At 42.2% G+C, this 27,052-nt stretch overlaps 1 protein-coding gene across 1 annotated transcript in view; it reads right to left on the bottom strand.

Moving 5' to 3' along the window:
• Positions 1–27,052, bottom strand: part of LOC103357354 (cadherin-4-like) — an 81,613-nt gene that overhangs the window by 12,136 nt on the left and 42,425 nt on the right. The window contains exons 5-10 of the mRNA XM_008281884.1: positions 22,818–22,990; positions 19,022–19,159; positions 14,139–14,324; positions 9,768–10,024; positions 4,508–4,650; positions 24–263 (exon numbers count right to left, since the gene is read on the bottom strand). Coding sequence (XP_008280106.1) covers positions 24–263; positions 4,508–4,650; positions 9,768–10,024; positions 14,139–14,324; positions 19,022–19,159; positions 22,818–22,990 — 1,137 coding nt within the window. The remainder of the gene's footprint in view (positions 1–23; positions 264–4,507; positions 4,651–9,767; positions 10,025–14,138; positions 14,325–19,021; positions 19,160–22,817; positions 22,991–27,052) is intronic.

Below are 27,052 nucleotides of genomic sequence, written 5' to 3'. Positions count from 1 at the left end.
CTTCCATGGTGACACCTCCTCACCGCTGATCCGAGAAATCGTCCAGTTGCGCCGGATGCTGGTGGGAAAGTTGGGCAGCTCAAAGACGAAAGGTCCAGCGTTGGGGTCCGTGTCGGCATCAGCGGCAGTGATGTTGACACCGTTGACGTTCTTGTTGATCCTCTCACAGATCTGAGACTCCTTTGGTATGAGGGCTGGGGGGTTGTCATTAATATCTATCAGATAGATCTGCAGTGTGCCGGTGCCGCTGGCAGCAGGAGAGCCTGGGAGCAGGAAGAGGGAAGAAAAAATAATATCATGACAGGAGGAAAAGATGACAAGAGAAGATGTGTGTGGTGAAAGGGACGATTGAGAGGGAAGAGAGAGGAGCTGAAGGCTGACAGAGGAGAGGGAAATAATGAAAGGGGATAGAAAGAGAAATACAAAAAAGGAAAGAGGGGAGGTGAAAGGAGCATTGTTCATTCACAATGACGACGTTAGAGGTAGGGATACTTTAGAGCTGGGGGAGAAATTCCACCCTTGACAGAAATACTTCTGACAGTTGTGCTTTCCAATTCCTCTTTTAGCCTTACAGCCAAATCAAACCCATCACAGTCGATCCTGATGCAGGCACAGCACATCCAATCGCCTGGAGAGGACTTAGGTACAATAATGATGACTGTAACACAATCAAACAAGTCCTTGTCTGTGCGTATTTACACAATACTATGAGAGTCATCTATGATTTTGGACATAAAGGCACTTCTGCTTGCAATATTAACAATGTATTTCTGAAAGGTAGCAGGGCCTTCTCACTGCACACAGTCCTCCACTATCACATACACGATAGCTTATTGCATGCCTATGTGCTTACATGGTAAGAAGAAATTTCCATTGCACGCATAGTGGACACAAATTACCTGCATTTTCACAGATAATTGAGCGCTCTTGAAAATGATTTACCCTGCTTTTATGACCATTAGGAAGATCTCCAAAGCCCTTAATTCCTATATTGTTACCTGAGCTTCTGGCAGTTGTAGCGGTGCATACACTAACAGCCTGTCACATAATGTATATGATTTGTTCCACAGAGACATACAGCACAAGGACTGAAGTGTGTTAGATTGAACAAAAAGACCATTTTTATCTGTGCAAGCCTAGGTAGGTAAAAAAAATAGTTTAAAAAAAAATTGTGTTCATGTTATTCTCCAAGTGTAAATGACTTTGCTTTCAGAGTCTGCTGAACAAACAGTTACAAAGGCACGCACTGTACTGCCTTATTGTATCTGCATACAGTTGTAGTAGCAATCAAATTTTACATACAGACGTGCAGATGCTGCTCATCAGACAGCTATTAAAGAGGTGAAAGTAATTGCTCGAGGCATCACACCTGAGTCCGTAAGTCTGCGGAAATTGTTAAAGCAATTGCAGAAATTTGGACTGATGCTACTGTGGGTCTTCCCATTGCAGGTGCTGGTTAAACCACAATACTGTCAACCTTGGACTGCAATAACATGCACTAGTGCACACGGAGACACTCAGGCACGCATCTGCAGACACAATCCTGAAGCCTTTGCATTGATTGAACACAGCAACAGACCATCAGCAACAATATTTATAGAGAATTGGGAATAGAAAATAGACACTTCAAACAATCAGGGAGCGAGATATCTGAGCGGAGAGAAGAATGCATGAATAGGTAAGCGAAGTATGAAAATGTGGCACAGAAAAATTGGAAAAAAAAAAGGGGGGAGCTTAGCCAGTATAAAGCTCAGAGCTGTTTATTGAGTGTGTGTCAGGGGGTGACGACCCTTAGCTGCCTCCAATTACGAGTCATTTCCCTGTCATGCCCCACTGGCTGAGCCATCGCATGGAATCAAGCGACCCCAGGGCCCATCTCTGGGATGAGATAAGGACGATGTAATTTACAAAGATTTATGCAAAGCTTACAGATCTGCCAATTAAATGTGGCAACAGAGCAAGACATTTGCCACCAGAGGAGTAAAACACAGTTGAAAACAGGGTCCCCGGAAGTGCGTCTGTTGACAGTTTGAGCCGTGTCTGACTGGTAATACTATGATTAATACCGCTAAACTCAGCTGATTGATAACATTGACAAAGCGATTGCAGCTAGAGCTCCAGTGTCGAGGGAGGTTTAGAGACAAGCAACATATTTTGCGTAATATTGACAAATGTGAAAGTGGACTTTTCCTATTAAAGTGTAGAAAAGCTGCCAAATTTATATTTTATCGACAGAAATGTAAAGGTTACAAACAGTTACACAGCCACATAGTGCAACCAAAAGGGTTGGCAACATGATAGAAATGATGGAGAATAAAACGGAAAAAAAAAAAAGGTGTTCATGCAAATATGTCATTAGATTATGAAGTTAAATAAATAAATAAAAAGGATACTCATTATTTTCTCATCTCATGAGTTGCAAAACTAGTTGTACTTCTGGTTTTTTATGATAATAACTTTATATTATCAACACTCCTTTTGAAAGCCATTTAAACCAGGTTATATAAAACAGCTTCTAAATGGTTTAACCACATTTTTCAAGCTTTTTAAAGGACGATTTCATTTGATTGTCACTAATTAAACTTTATCCAACAGTTGCACGCTAGTGGCTTGTTTTATTTATTTGTTTATTTATTTATTTGTGGTACATACTATACAGACAATGCTTAATGTACAATATAAAATTCCAATTTAACACATGTACATACTGCACCGTTAAAACACGTGGCTTATAAGCACACAGGTTCAAACACACTTGCACACACACACACACACACACAGAGGATTTCCCATTCTGCCGGTTCGTTAATCCCAGCCATGTATGGGGGACATGTGGAAGCAGCTTGCCACAGCTGATAGGAGAATTATGTGGGTTTTAACCAGCTAAATAAATAATTATGTTTGTGTAAATTCCTCAAAAGGATTTGTATTAACTCCCTCGTTTTTTTGATGGTGGATGAGAGATGCGAGGCACGGTGAAAAGACTTGTGGCAAGCTTACCATATGCTCTTTGAAGAGCACATAAACATAAACAATACCATAGGTGTTTTAAAAGGAAAATGTGTCATTGGGGTCTGACGCAGTCACAATTTGTCGAGCGGAGGGGGGGGGATGACATAAAAAGTAGACTTCTCACCGTACTGTCACCACCTCTCCGTGTCCCATCCTACTATCCTTACTGTCTCATAGTACTTCTTACCATAATCCCTCTCATGTTGTGACAGCTGGCACTCCAGCAACACCCACATAGTCAGACTGATGCACACACAAATAAGCAGACACACACACACACATAACCTGAGCTGCTATCAGGCCAACCTAGTAGGTAGCAACATGCCCATCTAAACTGTGCACTTTACAAAGGTCAGGCCCTGGAAAAAATAATAGGTTATTCAAGGAAATAGGTAACATATCGTAATTATAAAGAAGGCCAGAAAATAACAGGGAGCGAAAAGGTCCAAACAACAGGAGCATGTTAACCTCTAATCCTGCAGCCGCTTACACCATCCACACGGCCCGACACTGTCAGTCACCACAAATAACTGCACAAAAACACACACACAAACATGCTCCCACAAGTGCGCCGCAAAATGAGTGCATTCACACATGCTAACACCTATAAATACACCAATGTTTCAAAGCCAGCTCAAATTCAGGTAAACATACCAGTGCACTGCACGTCACAGATAAGGCAATTTGGGAGGGGAAAAAGCATTCCCTCTTTTTTTTCTTACTTGAGAAAAAGCACTCACTTGCACTTGGAGGAAGGGGGGAAGGAAAGTTATTTGTTTGATGTGATTGAGTTTGTACTCGGTTAAGCTCGAGTTTCAACTTTGAAGCAGAACAAATAATATATGCCAAAGGAATTGTGAGGGAGGGAAGGAGAAGGAAAGCTTGGACTGAAGATAGAGGAGAGGAGAGGAGAGGAGAGGAGAGGACTGACCAGTTGTGTGAATTAGGATTTTCTCCATCTCTAACCCATCTGTCCTTTACTTGAATGGTGTGTGCCTGTACATCCCTCTACATCCACACAAACATCCCCATTTTATTAAGCTGATACATATCATATTCTCAACTAAAATAAAAAATTGTGTTTTAGAATTCTGTCACAATCACCGCTCGCAGGTCTGGACAATATTATACTACTTTAAAATCAGTAGGAACAAGAGTCAAGGTGCTTCCTGGGGTCGAGATCAACCAACATTCTGATAAAAATCACGAAGAGTGTGAAAAGTACGAGTTGACTATAGAGAATGTAGCTAGATAGTACATTTAGATTTGTAAAATTACATTAAAAGTAAATGGGTTTATACTATGTTTCCATGCCAATTTTGACATTGCTGTTAAATAAGCTGTGCTGCAACATGTAGGAGTGAGGACATAAACAGAAAGGATCAGAAATAGAACACAGGTAGCAGCAACCTTGGTCGCTCTGATTTTAAATGAAAGTAACGGAGAAAAAAAATAAATCTCAAGCGCAACACGTGTGGATGAAAGATTCTCTTACCGCTGTCTGTTGCCAGGAATGTGGCTTCGTATATGTTGTTTTTAACGTAGACGGACTCCCGGTCGAGCATCGCCGTTGTTACTATCTGACCGTTGGTTCTGTTGATGGACAACCAGTCTGCTGGGTCGTTCAGCTTTGAATACCTAAATACACACAAGGACAGATCGATGGAGAAGTTAGCGTTGGCGTTTCCATGTTTACAAGCAATTATAAATTTTCTCCTGTGCCTGTGCATACATAGATTGCTTGCGAATACACACACTTGCAAAATCACAACAGCTTGACCTTCACACAGTTTAATTCTTCATTGACTTCTTCTCCAGAGCCTGCAGCCTACAGTCAATTTCACCTCATTTTTCATTCCTGTGTACCAGGCATTGAAGTCAATTACCTCCCTAGTTAAGCACTGCTGCAACTGCCTGTGTGTGTGTGTGTGTGTGTGTGTGTGAATCTGTGTGTAGGTGTGTGTTGTGCATCCACATTTTCTAGGAAGTGTTTGCTTAAGCACGCTGAACCGGCTGAATGGGTTATATACATGCATGTTTTAGTGGTTGCATGTTTGCAAATGTGCCCGTGTGGAAGCTATGTATAAGCTATGGGGAAGCTGCGCATCATGTGGAGAAAGGATGATAGGATCTCAGTACCGATGATCAAACAGGAACGTGGATGTGGTTAGCAGGTGGCAACGTTCCCCTGGGATAAAGGGCAGCGGAGGAACAAGGGATCATCTCCTGGATTGAATCCCAATCTGAGTCTGATCAAACCGTTTCTTGTTTCTCGGGTGTTTCGTCGCTTTCGGCTTGTTCCGCGCTTTCGGTTCTATCTGATCCGTCTCGACTTGCGCCGCCTCACCTCATCCTGGCGCGCTTTTGTATTCATACATTTCCTTATCCCCGTCCGCATCTTCTCATCCTTGCCTCGTTCGTTGTGCGATGCAGAGTTCATCAACTGTCACCCCTCTTGGCTGCAATCTCACGTTCACGTGGGAAACATAATCTATGGACATGTGATGCCTTGGCCTTACACAACAAGGTTTCCACATCAATTTGATTTCATTTACTGAATGTCAGCTAGGGCAAAAAGGCCATGTTGTTATGTGACATACACTTCCAGCTTTAAAAGCCATCCAAATTGAAATGGATTTGACCTTAACCTTCCTTTTATGTTTACTGAATAGTAATTTACTTACTGTTAGAGTACGGCCTGCTTGTTTATTTGTGTTCCACTAAATACCACATGTACATTTCTACTTAACTAGAGGAGAATGACAGCCTAGAGGGATGGGTGGCAGTAAGGAAGGGTTGGGTGGGTGGGAGGGGATGGACGGAGAGCATAATCTCTTCCCTGCAGTGACGGAGGTGGGATTTTCCCAGCAGGCAATGGGCATGATCCCAGGCGTTGCGCAGTGCGGGCAAGGGGATCACAGAGATGACATTCCCACACTCTAGACAGTTTCACACAGGCTAGCCAAGCCCACAGCCGCTAACTGGCGGACTGTGAAATCACCACCAAGAATACAGTGAGTCCATCGCAGCGGGAGGGTGGGATAAAAGGGTGAGGGGAAATGATCAGGGATGGGTGTAAGGTGGGGGAAAGAGAGACAGGGAGAGGTGACATTTGTAAAGTAGCAGCCTGGTTGTATGATCTGATTTTAATGTCCTCATTAAGACTGACATGATACCTACTGCTATTCTCTGTCCAACTGCATTTCTGCTGGTGTCGCCGTGCCAAACTGACAAATGTTCTCTGTCTTTTCGGCGGACGGCAGACAAATTGGTGGTCTTCTACTGAGTGAAGGGAAATTAAAGGGTTAGCTCTCCCAAATACTACACATATTGTTCTTGGGAGAAATAAATGTATTTTTGGAAATACATTTATTCACTTTCTTGCCAAGAGTTGTTCGATATCACTCTCATGTCTGTCAATATAAAGCTAAAGCCAGCAGGGGGTGGGAAAAACTAGACTGGCTCTGTCTAAAGTTGAAATAGTCTGCCCAACAGCATCTCTAAAGGTCACTAATTAACAAGGCACATGTTGTGCTTTTCTTTTTACAAAAGTACAAAAATTGATAATCTTAAGTGCTGGAGTTTCTGCTAATTATCTGGCAACCTCGCAGTAATTACTCAACTCCAAGAAGTCACTGCTGACAGCTAAGAAATATCCCAGAACATAAACCATGAAGCCACTGGACAACAATTCACTGTTTTTAAACTCCAGTTCTGATTAAAGAAAGGACATGTTACTCAATTAATCTTCAAAAAAAACATCCACACACAGACATGACAGCGGTTACAATCTTCTCATCTAACTTTCAGCAGAAAAGAAAATAAACACATTTCTCAAAATGCCGCAAAGGAAGCTCTAGCAGCCTCCACTGTGCTGCTGTGGAGGCAGAAATCTCAAAGGCTGATATCTCAGAATCCTGCCATTTGCACCTACTCTTTCGCTGGGCACACATGATAACACAAGTGGACTGTGTGTCCTCGGATGATAAAAAGCCACGACACAAAGGTTTGTTCACTTCTGCTCACTTTAATTAAGCCTCTTAACCGGCCCTCACTGCAGATGTAATAAACCATACGTGAGGCAAATGAAGTCCTGTGTGAACGGCCTTCAGCTCGAGTTCATTTCCAACACATAAATAGACAGTCTGCGGCATCATTAGTCATGTTCTTCAAGAAAAACTCCACAGAAGTTGAAGGTAGAATGTGGCTGGTTTCAGAAAGCCATTTCCACTTGCCTCGGTTTTTCTGATAACACTAAGTTAACGATAGGCCTCTGGTCATTAGAGTGATGCCTGTGAAAGCACACAGAGTTTTTTGTTTACAAGGCCCAACTGTAAACAACATTACTGTGGGCAACCGGCAGGCCCTAACACTAACTTTTTAATGAAGTGCCATGCCGATTTTTCTGTCTCCTTGGAAAGGTAAACAGTTCTTGTTGTCTCTAGTGCGGTTTTGGAATACAAAATTTGGTTTAAATGATACACTGGGTGTGAAACTTTCCCCATTCCTTCCTGCGCCTTATTTCCACTGCTTTCCTCCACCAGAAGGTTTCTCTCATTTGGGAGTTGGTAGGTGTGTGAGTACAGCTGGATGTATGATTAGGCTTGGCAGGTTAGTGATCTTAGCAAGCAGCAGGGAGAGGTATGACATTTATTTTTCAAACCCCCGACCCTGAGGATGAAAAATGCATGTCTGAAGCTTAGCCAAGGCAGTTTGGGTAATCATTTATGCCAGTGTCTCTAGTCCCGTGTCTCGACCTTACTGGTTGGGTGTCTGACAGGTGATGCATGATGCCTCACTCTCCCTCCGCCCCCCTCCCTCCTCCCGGCCCGCTCGTGTACACATTGCCTTCTCCCTAACCTCAACAGGACACTGTCAGTCTGTCCCGCCTTTGATAAGCACCTGTCAAGTTCAAACCTTGACCTGCAGTCAGCGCGCCGTCCTCGGCTCCTTCCCTCCCTCCCTCTGCGGTCCCTTAGGTCTTTTTTTTTTCTCCACCTTACTTTTGACTTTTAAAGCTCCCTCTAAATCCTCTCCGTGCCTGCCTTTTTCTTTATATATCTCCAACCATCCATTTATGAAGACATACAGCTTTTTGTCATATGCAAAGGCATGCAACATAAATTACGCCTAACACAAACCCGGGAGTCACATCTAAATGTCTCCCTCGTGCGTGCAAAGAGACATGTAAGTTGATTCTGTGATTGATGGAGTTCGGAGGTCTCTGCACTGAGCGATAAAGTTAATAATATATATCAACTACTGCCAACTCTGTAAACTGTTTTACTCTTTATTCTCTACTATTTTTTGAAATACTGAGGATCATAAGTGTCTAGAGTAGATACCTTCCGTAGAAATCGCAGCGGGATTAGCAGTGATTCTATCCAGATGGATCCAAATGAATGAGGTGGTGGATTAGCCGTCTCTACCGTCCTTGTTCCTCACGTGGCGAGAGCAGAGGAAGGAGATGTGTTTATGTTAAGGCTACTGTGCCAGACCACAGCATGCTTCTCATAGGCTAACTTAATCCCAAGATGTACAACACTGCATTCTGGGGCAGGTCATAGAAGAAAAAAAAATAAAGAAGGACGAAACCATTGATTTCAAAGTTAATTTAACAGAGAGAGAGAAAGAGAGAGAGAGAGAGAGAGAGAGAGAGAGAGAAAGAGAGAGAGAGCCCAGCTGGTGACTTTGGTGTCTTCCTAAATTATAATGTACACCCAATTTACTCTCATTTGCTGTGAAATTAGCAGGGAAATTTGTTTAGATCTTCTCCCTGGAGAAAATGGGCAGGAAGGAGCTGTTGGAGTGTGAATCTGTTGGAAGGAGGTGGTATTAATGTCACACTGTTATCAACTCAATTGTACTTACTCTTCTGTGCCAGCTATAAATCACGTCACCGCCGCTCGCCATGATCTACGCAGACGTTCTTTGTGTACGCGCGCGAGTGGGAACGCGTGAGCTCTGCGGTCGCATGACGATAATCTAAAGCCCTCCCTTTTGCCGCATCAATACGGAGCAAAGTGTTCTTAATAGATTAGCTCGAAGTTTGGAAGGCCAGAGGGCGGCTACCGCTACTGTCAGGCTGACAGCAGGACTGAGGAAAGGCCTGCTGGTCATTTAAAGGTTGGTTTACATTTAAAATCCAGAGAGGCTTTCCACAAAGAAAGAACACTGCAGGTGGACATAATGCTGTGTCAGGTGTTTGGGCTCGAGCCAGCTGTTCATTTTACCCCCCCAACCTCCCTCTATCCTCTTATGTGTATGCATGTGTGTGTGTGTGTGTGTCTATGTGTGTGTGCACCTGCATGTATGTGCTCATGCAGCCTACACAATGCACACACACTTCTCATTACCCCAGAAGCTATTGCTCCCTATTAACCTTCTTACCCTCCTTACTCAGAGTTCTCTGCTGGCTCATAAACTTCACACAGTAAGACTTTGAGAGATGGGTAATGCCAAAATATAGTCCCCTTGTTGAACTTTGACATCTAACTACCGATATGGAACCACTCCAAGAGGCTTTTTAGCCTGCCGCATATGGACAGATTTCTGCCAGGCTTTTACTTAAAAAGCAGCTAGCCGAGTGCTTCAAGCCTTATTCAGACAATACCAGCCATATGCAACGGGACCTATCTAAACCAGATCTAAATTATTTTGTGCAAAGACGAAAATTAAGGTGACGGAATGCAATTAAAATGTCAGTCAAATTAGGATTCCCATTCTGTAGTCTCATCTATCATTCCCTTCAGTACCTGATTGACTGCTGCATCTGAAGTCGATCGGGATCTGAGGCGGAGAACGTTGTCAGACTGGTGCCGGCGGGGACGCCCTCCTCGAAGCGGATGTGTTTCGGGTTTGTGGGGAAGTAAGGAGGCTCGTTGACGTCCTGGACGGATATGGTGACCCCCGCTGTGGACTGGAGCGACGACTGGATGCCGCTAGCGAGGTGGGCCTGGTTGGACACCACCACCGTCAGCATGAAGGCACGGTTCATCTCAAAGTCTACTGGCTGGAGAAAGGAAGGAAGAGTTAGCAACTGTTAAACTGAACTGCAATAATTCAGGCTTTATAAAGCATTTGCTGCCAAGTTGTTCTTCTGCTTCTCCTTCTTGTCTCATTCTTCACCTGTGTTTGTTTCCTCTCTTCTTCCAGCATGAGTTTAGTCTCTAAAGTGTTTGTGTATTCTGTTTTCTTTCCAGGTCTCCATGGCAGACAGAAGGTCATTTGTCTATCTATTTGCTGGCATCTGGAAGTTGCTCAGCATCCTCCGGTTTCTATGTATGTCTACAGTCATCTATCATTTTGTTATCCTCATTATCCACACAGTAAATTCACTATTTAGCTCTTTCCTGTAAACACAGCATGTATCGCATGTCTGTGTGTAGTCAGAAAAAGGGCCTTTCCTGTGTTGCTCTTCTTGAGGGTTCTTCCATTTTTCCTCCCAATTAAATGGTCTTTTGAGGAGCTTTTGCTTGTCCCAATCAAAGGCCATCATTCTGGACTGATTTTAAAGCCCTCTCAGGCAAAAGTGGGATTGGTGATGTTGTGCAATAAACATGAATTTCTCCTTGATTTGATTCATAGTAAACACCAGAGGATAATTTACAAAAAAAAAAAAGAAGTAAATTCAGTATGAGGGGTCAATTTGAGCGATACGATCCAGAGTCTGTTCATAATCAAAATTAAACAACACTATGTGTGTGCTTCTGAGTCTAATTTACAATTTTATTTTGACAGTTTCAATTCATTCTTCATATTTAAACACAGAGAGGAAAAATCAAGGTTACACGACACAATAAATGCACAGTGGATAGATGCAATAATGAGAACTTGTGTAATGCAAACACAAAAATAAAAAGAAATACCACAGAGGTCATCTTTGTGACATAGTTTGAGAGAAAGCAAGTACCGTGCGCCACATTTATACGGCATTTAATGCAAATATATCGTTGTCTTGCAATGTATTTATTATGTCTTCCTGTAAGACAATAAATGGGAACGAATACTGTGGGACATCGTAAAAAGGGTATAGGTTTAGTAGAAAATGTGTCCCCTGGTTCAAAGAAATAAAATGAATAAAAATTAAAATAAAGCAATCTTATATACTATGAGGATTCATACTTTATATTATTTTTATGTAAGAATCGTGTCATGTACTAGTAGTGTAATAATTAATAATAGTACATGTGTGTACTATAAAAACTACACTGATTATACTGTCAGCGTTTCTGTTTTCATCCGTGTCGGGGGACTTTGCAGTGGACTTTGTTGATGATAAAGGACATGATAAATGAACAGATGCCAAGTCAAGTGGTCCCTTGATGAACAAACACACAGCTACACAGAACAGGGCTGAGAGTATTCATAGGGTGTTGTCATGACTCTGCCTGTTGAGTGAATGTGTTTACTGTATATGTGTAGTCCACAGGGGGCTTTTGCCAGCTGAGCTTAAACCAGAGTGACAGTCGCGCGCTCTCCTAATGAACACTACACGATCAGGTTCAAATGACAACAACAAGCAAGGAAGTAACAAAAGAACAAATATGCTGCTCGTAGGGGCTCCTGGCACATTTCTAAACAGACGGATGATGATTACCACTGCAAAGCTCGTGTCTGTGGTGTTTGATGGTGATGTTAATGGCTTTGAGCACATCTGTATGTTGCATTGCTTCAGTGCTATGAGCGGACAGTCTGAGAGCTCAGCTCTGATATGAAAAAGCATCATTAATCAGGGAGATTGGTTGACAAGGGCACTGGAGGGGAGGTGTTTGTGTGCCTGTTAGTTGGTGCTACAGTTTTGACTGTGTGTGTACATGCACGTAGGAATAAGTAAATGTAAGCATGCGGGTGTGTATTCGCGCATGACCCCATGGCGCATTGGGAACCCATTTACAGGCTAACCACGCTCAGGGCTCTTTGATCTACAGCCAGTGGTATTCAGAGCACAGGGAGGTCTAGAGTATAGCTGTAGGCTAACTAAAACACACATACACACCCAGATACACACACCCTGAGGGAAGCCAGAGGGGTGAGAGGTCAATAACACGGCTTCCATCTTTTGCCCACAAGCCATCACATCTTACATCTCCTCTGTATCGCTTCACACACTCCTCTCTTTCCCTTTTACCTAATTTGTTCCGCTGGTCTCCAACTTCCCACCCCCTCGTCTTCTCACCTCTGCCCTACCCCAGCTCTCTGATTTATGCTCTCTGCGGGCTGCATTTCTCAATCCTCGGAAATCTGTCTCCGCCGCACTTCTCTCCTCCTCTCTGCTTCTCCTGTCATCTCCCATGTTTATCATAAGCTGTGATTTACATATCTTAATGACTCATACGAACCGAGCGGCTCTGTTTGTGTGTTTTTATGTGTGCTTGTTTGTCTACCGGCTCTATTACCATGCGGCAAAACGAGGAGACGTCTCATAAACTCCCCGGAGAGCAGTGTAAATGTGTGACATGTTCTGGTTAAGACCTCAACCCTTGTTTACAGAGGAGCCCAAGTCCCCTGTGGAAGACTGACGCGTACCTGGGTGTCAGCGCGATTCGATGCGTCTGTACTAGCAGCCGCAGACGCCTCGGTAAAAATAGGAGCAACAAGGTAGCGCCTTCTTATGGCTTCTTGACTTTACCGATCACAAGTTGTCTGATGTGAATGTTCCGGCTCCCTTTTCCCCGAGCGAGCCGAAGCCCCTCTGTTTACTTGTTGAGACAGTCTATTGCTCGTTTCTTCCCAGGGGGTGTCCTGTCTCTTATTTTATGATTTCCTGATAACCTGCCATGCGTCTCTATGCAAGCTTACGGCTACCCGGCTGCCTACTGAATTTTACATCAGGGAGCGAGAGGAATGGATTATAAAAGGCAGTCATCTAGAGATAATGAAGAGAAGCAAAATGCCAATGCTCATTGCTCAGGGTGCCGTGGGAATTACAAGGAGATGCTATTCCTCTTTTTTTTTTTTTTTACTATTATCGTATGATGTGAGACGTGACTTGCAGGAGTCAGATCCATGTTGAGAATACCCTCGAGTCCCGAGGGTCACAAAAGTTATTTCTACAAAGCCAATGCAACATGGTAAACACATTCACAGCGAGGCACTCATGAATGAACACGCAAATACAAAACAAAAGGTCATTCACGAGGACACACACCTGCAGTGCATATCTAGTGTGATAACAAACTCAGTTGTAAGCTCATCGGTTATCATTTATTTATATGTTAATCAGTCAGTCAGTTACGTGTATGCATACTCGTTTTCAGAAAAACAGACACGATTTTTTTTTAAGGTTAAAGCTCAGCAATACATGTGTGTGTTAGAAAAGTAGGGTGAAAAAACTCTCCCTATTACGGGGAATGCAGTTCCAGTCTGAAGAAGCTGCTTTGTCAACTTATGGAATGTAGAGTTTCTGATATGATCGAGAAAACTTGTTGAACCCTTCTACTCACTGTTTTACTATAAACTACAGACTGTAGACTAACTAGTCGGTCTTGTACTTTAAGAGAGAGATGCTTGACAAATTTTGCCTTTCTAGCTATTATAATACGTACATTTCCAAAAAGCAACATGTCAGCATTTTATTTGTTTTTATTTTTTGAAAGGTCAGAAGAATTCTAGCGGTTATCCCTCACAATACACACACGGAGAATATGAATATTATATGGAGGTTTTTTTTCCCCTGCTGTTCGGTTTTGTATTGAGATTGTGTTTGAGAGGTCGAACACTAACATAGCAGGTTGTTACAAGACACGGCTTTGTTGTTGATGTCATTTACCACAGCAGCTAGAACATTATGAGTGTATAAAAACCGTTGCCTTTGTAATTGAGAAATCAATACCTAATTTGCTACAGTGGTCTCACCAGCCATTGTGTTTAAGTCTGTGTGTGAGTGTACGAGCTCTTTCCAAAGGGCACCGCAGCCTCCAATCCCTCATTTGGACATAAAGGGGCATATGAAAGGCAAAGACCCCAGCCCGTCCCCATTTAACTCTGTAGTCTATTATTACTGCTTGCGCTTAATTCCCAAGGGGATCTGACATTCAGCGAAGAATAAGAGATGACACTGTTTCTTCTACACTGACCTCTATAAGCCCAGGAGCTGAGCGTGCTATGATAGGCTGGAGTCTTACCTTCACCACGGTGACCATGCCGTCATTGGTGACAGGGTCAGTGCGGATGGTGAAGTGCCCAGACGGGTCTCCGCTGATGATCCTATAGATGGCGTTCCAGTTGGGCGAGTGCGGTTGGTCGGCATCTATGACCGTCAGATTGGCCACCACAACATCCACTCGGTTCTCTGGGACCTCGCCAGAAAACTGCGAAAAAAAGCAGAGTCAAATGTTAACATCTCTTTAAAATATCTTTTTATTTTACCATTCCCTTGGTCTTTTAGGTATCCACTGAGCTGTTTGAGTGTGGCAATTTCAACAAAAAGCCAACAAGAGCCCATCTCTCTGTTACATTTTTCCTAACAGATACAGTCCTTATGTCAGGTTTTCACTTAGAGTAATTTTAATGATCTCGCTTTTACCGCCGTTGAGCAGTAAACAAGCAGTAAACACAGTTGCACATGAGCAAGCAGATGCACACAGGGGCGTTGTTCCAGTTTCACTGTTTTCTGTTTTCCTACTATCCATCCTAGATGAGCAATAATATTTCATTCCTTTGAAAGCCAGAGTGACAAAGGAGGAAAGAATGGATGAACAGAAAGAAGCGAGCAGCAGGGAGGGTTAAAACAGCTGTTAGAGTGTATATAAGTGGTTTTTAGTTGTCCCCATGCTGTACAAACACATGTGCTTTGTCCTGATAAGCCTGATGAGGAGTGAGCCGCTGTCTGTCATGTGTCTGTTATGGTGGGGATTGATCAAAGCTGCACAGGCTCAGGGGATAAAGCCCACAAAAGACCAACTAACTACAGTGACGACTCCACCGCAGCCCTGTAAAACACAAGCTGACCGCAGCCCCACCTACACAAACAACCCATCAACTCTCAACCGATCACACGAGGTCAGAGCAGGTTGGCATGTCTTCACTTCGTCTGGAGGCAACAGGCATGCAGCGCCATACAGTCACCGTGTCACCATGGGTAACAGGCGTGGAAGAGCCACTGAGCCGCTTATGTGAGTGTAGGATATCAAAGAGCAAAGCCCCAGACCAAACACTCCAACGGACCATAATACCCTGCCTGGCAACCCGCACATCACCCAGCAAACAGCCGACAGCAGCGGGCAGATTAGGGGGCTGCGTCAGGAGAGCTGTTCAGAGACTCAATGACATTCTTAAGACAACAGACAAGTCCGGGTGGTCCTGATGCACTGCCTGCATTGGATAAGTAGGCAGGCTGTCGTACGTTAGTGTCAGTGTGAGTCTGTGCGTGCTTGTGTGGTTTATTACTGTGGTTTGGTCCAGGGACTCCCCAATGCCAATTCAATAAAATAAAACTTTGGAGATGGCTCTTAGGCTCCTAAGGGCCCTTGAGCATCTTCTTTCTCAGCACACAGTAACAACTAAGGGCAAGTGTTAACCAGATATGAGGGACGACTTTGAAGGCTCCACCACAACTCTGATTATCAAGAGTGCAGTTTGAGATTTCTTGTCTCATTAGCGTTTTATAGAGAGGCGGAATGGGAGGCGTTACACCTGGCATCCAGGGTCTTAAAAAAAAAAAAAACATTTTTTTTTTTTGCACAATGGCATTTTCCATGGCATGGCAGTTTTTGAATTCCCCACGCATAAAACTCTATTGGCAGTACAACAAACCAGTTAATCACAAAAGACTGTGAAATGTACAAGAGTGTGTAAATGTCAACTTAAATAGGTAAAGAAAATCAACGCTGAGTGCCAAAGAACGTCGCAGTAATCAACTTACAATCACTGAACTTCTGTCATTTGTAGTTTTAGATTGCAATTGTGTTTTGATGTCTGGAATCGCTCTGATGTGGATAATGCAGTATTAAGCGGCCTAAATGCCAAAAAACACGTCTAGGAATGTAGCCAACCGTGACATTTTCAAGAAGACAACAGTGGTGGCTGAGCAGCATTCAGCTTATATTTAAGAGTAAACTTTCAAATGAGAATTTAAAGCCTTTTTTCACAGAACCAGCAGTTGAAAATCAAATTTTTAATCTTAGCATTGTATGATGTTTTATACATGATAGAAGATGGAATACGAGCACAATAACCACCAGTGAACCAATGACACTGATTCAGACAGCCGGGTTTCACATATAACAAACTTAACAAACCAGTCTTGTCCACTTGTGGGAATCGGTTTCTGGTTAGAACATGCATGGCTAAATAACTCGAGCCGCATTTGAGCTTGTGAACTGCAACAAAAGAGGAGGGGAGGGTAGAGAAAGAGGTGAGAATACTACACCTGTGCAAACTAGAGGAAAAGGTGTAAAGTTACACGCTTGAATGAATTATTTTCTTGAAAGACACTTCTAAATATGTAACTTTAATGAACAGAGATGAGTTTTTAGAGCTTCAATCAATGCCAGGTGAGGGAGTTTAACGATTGTTCCGTCTCCTCAAGACCTCCATTTTTATGACAGTGATCTTTGATATTTGCTGGGGTTTTGTCAATAATGGATAGAACCGAGAGCATTTCAGTCTCGGGGAAAGAAAAAAAAACAACAACTTGGGGTTGTTCTCTTTCTTTCACTTTCTTAATGATTTATTAGGCAAATACTGTTTTGACAGCGTAGTGCAGTTTTGTTAGAGTTTAAAAATGTAGCTGTTGTATGGATGTAGAGGCTTGGATTTTCTCTCTGTGATACCGTATCTTGTCCCCAACTGCTGGACTAAAGGGAAACAGGAAGGCAGCACTTTGACTGTGATTGGTTCAGAGTGCAGTTGACTTTTTCACAACACTTGACAAAACACCTCTTGCCAACACCCTCACCTCTCTGTCAGTATTTTGGCTAAAGGTGGCAGTGAGAGGGAGCAGAGAAGTGACAGGGAGCTTCATCATATAAACTTTATGAGGAAGATAAAAGAACGAAGCCCAGGAAGCAATGCAGCAAATCCTGCACGTACAGTACACACCATGATTACAAGTTTCTACACATAACCATTCCATATGAGATACGTGTCATTGTTGCAGTAGTATATGCATAAACAAACAAAAGAGATGAACAACTTATTTCATTTTATCTCATCTATCTGTATCACAGACATAATGCATGCGTGTACACAACCCCGAATAAGCACCCACCGCCTTCACATCTGTACACACACACACAACACCCTTTGCCGCCTTGAAAAATAGGCCAGCCTCTGATAGGCGTGATGAAATATTAATCATCAACATTAAAGACAAATTCCCCAAACTTTATATTTCTGGGACACGTTGAAAGATCTATGGGGTTTATTGCAAACACTAAATATTTGCATAATAGCCTGCATTCTCAACAAAATGGCTTTTATGTTATCCCCCCACTAAAATGGATGATTTATGAAGGGAGTGGGTAAAAGTGCTCCGCTCATCGTGGCTCCAAAACCTCCACTAAAGTTTATCATCAATATCCATGATAGTATTAACTTCCCCCTATGACGCTGATGGAAATGCACTTAAACACAGTGGAATACAGTTAGAGAATATCAATCTATTATTGCCCACTATCATCAATATACTGCCATCAGTGAAGAATTTTAATGCAGAGTAGGGGGTGCCGAGTCAGGAAAGGCCTCTGATTTACAACGGGCCACGTCTACGCTTTATCACTGCTGCTGCTGTAGAAAATAGCTCCAGTGACTAAATAATCCTTCATTCTTTCTTCTCTCCCCATCATTCTCTCGTCACTTTTTCTTCCTCCAATTTTTCGTCCTAGGGTCCTACACGGTGGTCCACTCGTCAGCCAGCCCGGCTCTCTTTGTTCTCTTTTTGCTTACCATCTCCTCTTTTGCCCCCTCGCTGTACATTTCCAGCTGCGTGTGATGTAGCAGCCCTTCTGATGAGTGCCGTGGCTGACACATGCTTAACAGCAATGCTAACTCATCATCATAAGGTCCTAATAGCCCCCAGGGCAGAATGCTAATGCTAGCTCCTCTGCTACCACCTCAAAGAGCCGAGTGCACCGTATCGCTGATACCGCCTCAGCCGCCGCTCCTGCAGTTGCACAGCTAAGCATCTTATCTACCCAACAGGCCCATGCTCTCATCACTACTGACAGGAAAGCACACTTCTTGAATAATCCTGACACCTGAAGCGGCATTGACACCTGGAAGGTTTTTCATCACAACACACCGAAGTGCAGTTAAACTGATTCCGCTTCTGACCATCTCCGCTTAACAAATACACGTAAACTCTGCCACATCAAATAAAACTTATTTCCAACCATGCGAATAATAAATCCTTTTTCCCCCCCCTGCTTTTCAGCTATGACCGAAAAACACGACTGCCACCTCAGCTGTTCCACTTGGACATCTAAACGTTTAGCAGCGCTGAGAGAAATGCTCAGCGTAAGGCCGAGTCAAAAGAGAAATCTCCCGCTTCACTAATTCATTTAGGGATGATGCTGCTGAATCACACCACCAGTGATATAATACAGTGCAAACAGCGCATTACTTTGGACTTTTAATTTTTACCTCACTCTCAATAATGACCTTCTGCAATGTAATCATCATTTTAAATATCACTATCATGGCAACAATCATTAACCATTTGCTGGCTCTAGTTTTCTTGCTGATTAAAGTCAATGATATGGATTAGTAATTCTGTGTGTGTGTGTGTGTGTGTGTGTGTGAATCCTCTACCAGGAAATGAGTAAGTATCCTTTGCACTTCATAGGCCTGACTCACTGTCCTTGTGTTAATCTTCCTTTGCAACAACACAACACAGCGTTGTAGTCATTTCCTTTCTCCCTTCCTCCGCTCTTCTAATATATCTCTGCCGTACATCGTTTTTCTCCAGCATTCTAATCATTTCCACCCTCATCTTTGAACCCAACCTCCCTCCTCCTCTAAATCGTCACCCTTTCCCCTCCTGCTCCCCTCGTTCGTAATAACTCACAGTTCTAGAGGTCAGCATGGGAGGGTTGTCGTTGATGTCCGTGACAGTGATGATGGCGGTGGCTGTGTTGGAAAGGCCAAAGTTCAAGTTGCCCTCCATGTCCGTGGCTTGCACGATGATGGTGTACTGGGACACTTTCTGTAAAAAAGGAAGAAGCAGAAAGAAAAAAAAAAGAAAAAAAAAAACATCAATGTATAGTTATTCATCTGCAAAAAATCTATCCTTCCCAGAGTCTACAGCAGCAGAGTGTGACTCCCGAGGGAACAAAAGCTCAGCCTGTGTTCTTATAGTCGCTGTCCATGGTCTTATTTGAAACACGGAATCACAAGGGTGAAGTCTTTCATTTGACTGAGTTGAAACCTCCTCAGTGGAACATATCCAGACATCACGCCATCTGAAGGCTTGCACAGCGAAGCCTCCCCCCGTGGGTACAGCATGCCATCAAAGTTATCAAAGGCATCTCTTATTCGGTGCCACTGATGGACAGATGTGAAGACAATGATCCAACTGACAGAGATTAATAGACTATCTATGGAGCAATAATATGAGGGAATGATAAATGCCATTTCATCTTCTCAAATGACAGAGTGTCACTTCTACTGGAAGCTGAAATATGGTTCTCTTATTTGTATTTTTGTACTCGGGTGCGTTTGTGTTCCTCCAAGCCATGCGGCTCCCCTTCCCGCCTCCTTCTTCTTCTTCTCCCTCCCTTGGTCTCTTCTTCTTCTGTCCCAGGGTGCAGTTAATGGGCTGCAGGAAGGATGGAGCCCAGGAGCTGACTGTCTGGATAATGTGTCTCGTCACTGAGATTCCCAATTACATTCCCAGTGTCTCTCTCACCTGCTAATTACCGAGTAAATATCCCAATTAGGCCAGGACGCCACATCAGGAGGATTAGACAGCTCCCCTCACTTCCTCTCATCTTGATGCTAGATGAGATGCTGAACTCCAACCTTGTACACGCACTCTCATTACCACCCATACATACACACGAGCATCCGCAAACACCGACGACAACACACACACACACACACACACCTCTCTTTCTCCATATCTTGTGCTTGCCTGACTGTCCCATCAGCCTGTGTACAGCGTGTACACAACACTCTCACTAATTAGACAAGGGAGTAATTATGTAGAGCTCCTCTGAACCTCTCAGCATTGCAACAACACCGCAGCATACCCAGTTTTCTCTGGAGGACTGAGGTCTGTTACTGTCAACAAGCTCTTAAAAGTCCACTGCAGACCAGTGGAAATCTTTAAAAGAGATTCAGTGTGGGAGCGTACAAAGAAGAGGAAGAAGACATTTCAAAAGTAAAGAACAGAGGAGAGGATAAGAGGCAGCAGGGGGATGCAACTGAGGCGCAAAGGAGGGGGGGGTGGGGGGATACCAAAAATAGATGCTGTGTTTTTTTTTTTCTTGCTTTTTTTTTTTTTTTTTTAATAACACCTAACACCTCCAACACCCCAGTCCACGAAGGGAAAGGGAGATGCAGAAACTTTCAAAGTTTCAAAGGGCCAAAGTGCTGACTAAAAGTGGACCAGGGAAGCACTGCAGTGTGCTGTGTATGAAGTTTATGTACAGTACAGAGGCTCTTTTTTTCTTCTTTGGAAGGTTTGAAGCTTCTCATCTGCTGTCTAGAACTATCTATTTGTATTCTGCAGAAACTGTATATTAAAAAAAACATATATATATATACAAATACATGCGAGAGCACATTATGCAGAGGAATAAATTCTCCTACTTGTGTGTAGGTATGTGCACAGACAGCATATATATGTTTGCCTATTTCAGCTTTACACCTGGAGTAAGCACATTCTGGCTGGTCCTGACTTTTACAATTCTACAATTTCATTTAGCAGACGTTTATATCCACAACAACATACATCTGAGAGCGGATACAACACAAGCAAGGATCTAGTCAGGAGGAAACAATCTGGATAAGTGCCATAAAACAAGTTCAAATGTGATAGGGCGTTGATGCCAATAGCAGACTGTGTGGGAGGTGATAGGGGTATTATTATTATTATTTATTTATTTATTTTTTTACTTCTTACCAATAGTCATTTGAGAGGTAACTGTTGATTTAAGGTCCAAGTTAGAATTAAGTTTCAGAGCTGGACTTGTGATGCGTAAAGGTATTGTTCTGGTTAAAGGGTCAAAAGGTTAGAGAAGCAGATTTATACTCATCCTTTGCCCATACTACCTTTGCCCAGGATCCCAAGGCATCATTTACAATTTTTATTAACATGCAATATAACTAGTGCTTTCTGGGTAGTTTCATTTGTACATTGGTCTCAGGTCTGGGATCAAAAAGCATTAACATTATCTCCATTCAAGCCTCACTGCGATCATATCTCAGGATGTGAATTAGGCAGGTGGGGCTGGTAGATTTGGGTGCAAACATGGCAAATCCTAGGCCAAGTGAATCTGTGCTGCTATATAGGCTTGACTTGTTCCATGGCTGAGGAAGGTAGGCTGCAGTTTTGCTTTGTTTTTTTCCCTTTACCAATCTTGCATGCAGGAAGAAGCAGAGTTAAGTGAGCTTTCCTCCAGTTGGGCAAATGTTTTTCTTAAGGATATGACCAATCTTTCCAAATTATATTTACACCTGGCTGTTGTCTGATCACAATGCGAGCACAGATGTGATCTGAAAAGCTCCGCAAAAAGAGAACACCGATCCCAGTGACGCTAACCCGGATAAACAACAGAGTAATTAAAAAAAAGAAAAAAGAAAGTGTTAAATAATGATGTCAATATGTGTCCTTTGAAGTACAAACATGTTTCTGTGTGTGTGTGTGTGTAAGTGTGTGTGTGTGTTTAGGTGTGGCAGGAGTTTAATCCTACGTTTTGGGGTGACTGCCTGGATTAGCAATGTACTGATAAAACAGAGTAAAAATAAGCAGTGGATGTTCAGCTCAGACATTTTTAGCCCATGTTTCCCTCATAGCACTCTCTCCCTCTGGCACCCTCATGTCTCATTCTGCTTCTCTGTCTCCATCACCCTATCTTCATTGCCAAAATTCACACTCACTTTCTCCCTCCTCATTGTAATACCCCCGTCTACCCTGCTCTGTTTTTGTTCTATGGCTCCCTTCAGTTCCCTTCTTTTTTTTTTTTTTCCTCCCTCCATTGCCTGTGTTTTATCGAGTGTAGATGTGATTATATGGGCTTTTGTGTTTGTCTGACAGGTGTCAAGGGCATTCTATCTCAGATATTTCCACTCTATCTTTACCACACAAATGCTCTCTCTCACACACACTCTCACACACAAACACACCCACCCACACAAAACACAACGTGAGCAGCCCACTGCAGCATGATGTGTTGTTAATAGGTCTGTCACTGGTGACAGTTTGGGAGGATGATCTGTCTCGGAGATTTCTTTGCAGAGTTGTCACTGGCACATCCATGTTGCGAGAATAAACACATTTGGATCTTGTCACAACTTTTAGAGCTCCATAAACAAGGTGACCGCAGACAATTTACTGTAAAAAAAAAAAAAAAAAAAGGACAAGCTGATGGTTGCGTGTGTGTGTGTGTGTGTGTGGGGTGACAAATGGCTACAGAACATTTGAAAGTCGCATCTCAGAGTGTCATCAGAGTAAACAATGCTGTTCGGAAGTGTGCTCCATAAACAAAGATAAAGGAGTATCTTCTGACCGGCTATCGTTTATTTAGACAGCCTGCACACTACGCAACAGTTTGCAGGCTTTGATGACATTTTACATCCTTATTTGTGGGGATTAATTGCACAAATTTGCCTCGTTTTTTTTTTTTTAAGAGAACACCAACCTCTCGATCAAGACCAGGCGCCACTGTCACAATGTCCCCAGTCTCACTGTTGATGGTGAACATGTTGGGGATAGGGCTGTGCGGCGTCTGGGACAGGATCCGATAGCGCACCATACCATTAGCCGTGGTGTTGTCGTCGGCGTCGAACGCTGACAGGTGCATCACGTACGTTCCTAAAAGAGAAAGGAATATTTGTCAGCGTTTAGCTATGACAACAGGGAGTTAAGCATGTTGTAATAGAAAAGACAAAACTATAGACAAGAACTCAAGAGGTGGAGGATTAGCTATAAACACCAGACCCTGTTTCTGTGTATTGTTCTTAATGCAGCCAGAGTTAAAAGTTTAGCTTCTACAGTCCACATTGCTCCAAATAATAGTTGATTATTTTATGTGATTGTAATTTATATTGGTTAAGTCTTGCCTGATTCCAATCTCATACAATTTTTACACGCGCGACAAGGCCAAATTCTGAAGCCCCTATTCTAATTATTATTAACTGAACAGATAAAATCGTTGCTCCAGGAGTGTTGGAAAAGGCTTTTGGTGGTCACTGTTCAGTAACTTGCATTAGAAATGCCAAAATGAAAAATGTACGTTCCCATATGATGATTAAATGTGTTTCTAAGCATTTCAATGAGCAAACCTTTAGAAAATTAGCAAGTGATATTAATGATACCCCAAATAGTTTGGAGCATTTTTACATGTCTTTCAGCACAGTAGTGGACAAGCATGCACCTTTTAAGAAATACAGAACACATAGATGAAGTCCGGCCCTCGTTCTCAACAGAAACTTCCTCACAGCTTAAAGCAAGAAACCAAGTCTGGGCTGTTGCCAGACAAGCAGGATCCCGGTCACTGGCTTGCTTTTGGGCAACTCATAAACAAAATGCACCTCTGCAATAAGAATGGCCAAATTGAATTATTACTTGAGTTTGATTCCAAAATCTTATTCAAAACCAGCAAAATTCTGGAAGGCAATGAATTTAATTAGCCGTAAGTCCTCGCTCTCCTGTCCTCCCATGGTCACAGCAATTTGGTGTTCAATAACAGAAGCTTACGAAATTTGTGTTAGCTTTAAATAATCATTTTACAGCTGTATTAGAAATAGATTCTAAGAGTTCACTACTGCTGGTCTGAAGCCCTTCTTTTTAAAGGTGCCACTTCAGTTGTCGTTAGCTACATAACTGCTATTTTTCCAAAAGCCTGGAAGGCCGCTTATGTAACCCCTTTACATAAAGAAAAGCAAAATATCCAATCTCAACAATGACAGGCTTATCTCTAAATTATTATGCCTCACAAAGATCTCTGAATCTCTTGTGAATAAACAGCTTAAATCATTTTGTAAATCATTTTGTTGCAGCAAACTATTTTAAGCACCACCGCACCGCTCAGGTTTTTCTTTTTTTTTTAGAGAAGCACAACATCATCAAAGCTGCCACTCTTGTTTAAAGTTGTATTATTACAGCTTTGAACAGAAGGAAACACTGTGCAGCTCTTTTTTTATTATTAATCTTTCAAATTAATTCAATGAAGTGCATAATTTCTTGCTTTTAAAAAGACTTCACCACATTGGCTTCAATGAAAATGCTCTTAAATGGGTTTAGAGTTACATTATACACAGACAGTACTGTGTTGCTTTTGGAAATGTTAAATCAGAATTTGTGATAGCTGTAAAAGGTGTCCCACCAGGCTCAATCCTGGAGTCAATGCTGGTCACTCTTTAGATACATGATATTTTCTCCTTTGCACAGAGATGTAATGTGCATCCTTATGCTGATGATCTAACTTTGTACTGTAGTGTGGATGCTGTACATTCTGCTGTTGAACATCTTTGGCTCTTGCCAAGTTAAAAGTTGCACTTACGAAGCACATTATAGTTCTTAATCCAGATAAATCTGGTCATCCCTACCATAATTGGGACAAATCTTGAAAGAATAACATATCTTGGGATCTGGAGGTTGACTAAAAATTATGTGACCAAACTGTAACTAAATTACAACAATTTTAGAGGTATATCTCATTATTTTATAGAAAAATCCTATTTGAAAAATGCATATTGAAGCAACTTTTTCATCAGTGTTGGACTGTGGGGACATTTTATACATGCATGCTGTGACTCATAAGCCCTTTGACATTGTTTATCACTCTGCATTAACATTTATCACTGGTAATAATTACAGTAGTCATCATTGTTGTATCGTAAGGTCGAGTGGCCCCTCCTCTCCTTAGGGCATGACAAACATTGGGTTTTGTTTTTTAATTTGTATAGCCCTTACTGCTTTTTTCTTATATTACTTCATTGCTGACTTTTAATGTGGGTCTTCACCACACAAGCTCAAATGGTTGAATTAGATCGCAAGTGCTGGCTTTCTGTACACGTGCAACCCGGAATAACCTGCAGAACAATCTAAAGCTTGACTCATTCTCATCCTAAGGGCAATTCAGGTGTCAAATTTAATCTTGTTTTACTTCCAGATGCATTTGTTTCAGCTGATGCATTTGTGATTCATTTGTTGTAATGTTTTTATTGTTTTACTAACTTTTAATATTTTCTACTGTCATTGTTATTTTTTTTCTACGTCATAATGGACACTGATTCTAAATAAATGTTTGAATGCTCAATGAAAAGTCACGTTCAGTGTCCAGTATGTAACTGACATTGCTACATCAGTTTTTAAACAACTATACTTTCTTTTAGGTCAATATTAACACAGTTTATTCAGAATCTATGAGACTGATTATTGATCTTTGATATACATTTTCAGCAAAAAATGTAAATTTTCAACATCTATCCATCCATCAGAGTTGATTGTTATTAGTGGCTTGTCACCAATCAGACTGAGATCACAGAGTGGAGACTACAGATGGACAGAGACTGCTACATCAGTGTGTTAAATTAATGTTTTTTATTGAGAATCGCTGAAAAAACACTTCATGATGTTGATAACTGTAAAATTACACAATATCGGAAACGAATGGAAACCATCCTTTTGCTTTAACTATTTGTTTTCTAGAAATAAATTAGTGTCTCTATACACATTTCATTTATGAAGACACTACCTGCACATTGCACTGCTCTGCCTAATTAGCCATCCTGCAAACAGATTTGAAAGACTGATAATGACCATAATGACACAGATTTCGCTAATGTGCGCACAAACATAGCTAATAAACCAACTAGATATTCCATTACAGTTTGATAACACTTTCCATATTGTTCTTTTGTATGTACAGTTTGATATCTATAAATGTTGGCCATATGTTCTTTTAATAATATCAACTTAACAAGACTACAAACATATAGTACATGTAAATATAATTATGATCAGTTTTTATAGCTTCATAACTTGTCTTATTTTTTTACATTTATGGGATAATTCTAAACCTGTTCTATAATAACCAGTCTGACTACAAGCACAAGCATGAAGTGTGCAGACACAGCTCTGTTGCAGAGAGTGAGCCACAATCCTTCCATGAGTGCACCACTTGTTTGCTTTCCTGCCTCCACACATTCATATAACTCTGTGGGATCACTGCCTGTCACCCAATCTCTCCATCTCTTTCTCCCCCTTGTTCTCCCTGTCTCGCAGCCGATTCTAATTGCTAGAGATAGTGATATCATGCCAGTGACAGCCCCTGTCCGAGGATAATTGTAACCGCAGCTCCCATTTCAAACTTCATTACATTTCAAAGCAACATTTGTCAATGACTCGGCCAGAGGGAGCACTCTAAAGGCCTCTCAGCGAAACGGGGGGGAAAAAAAAAAGCTGTTAGGAACAGAGGGAGGAGAGGAAAAGAGAGAAATAGAGGACAGAGTCCATATTTGGTTTGATTCCAAGTGGAGTGACTATCAGTCCTCCACCCATCACTTTTTTTTTTTCTAGAGATGGAGGGATAGAGAGAAGGAGATGAAGAATCACAATGTGTCACACATCGCCGGAGTAATTTCATTAAGCTGCACTCTTAGGGGGTTTAATGTGGACCCTTTGTACGGGCGTCCTAAGCTGTGCCTGACAGGATTAGGTCCCCATAATGACTCTTTAATTTGCAAACTAATTCAAGTCTGTAATTGGCCTTCCATTGAAACCACTGGAGCTCTAAATTCTAAAACTCTCTTTTTTATGATTATTGTTCAGCTGAATGTCATGCATGCCACAGAGACCTGTGTGCTGTGTGGGGCACAGCTGAGGGAGAGGGGACGGCGGCACAGAGAAAAGAAAAAAAAAAAAAAAAGA

Source organism: Stegastes partitus, unplaced genomic scaffold (assembly GCF_000690725.1).
Source record: "Stegastes partitus isolate 25-593 unplaced genomic scaffold, Stegastes_partitus-1.0.2 Scaffold249, whole genome shotgun sequence".
Taxonomy (NCBI): Eukaryota; Metazoa; Chordata; class Actinopteri; family Pomacentridae; genus Stegastes; species Stegastes partitus.
Note: the sequence above shows the minus strand (reverse complement) of the source record. Positions and strands in the feature narration are given on the sequence as shown.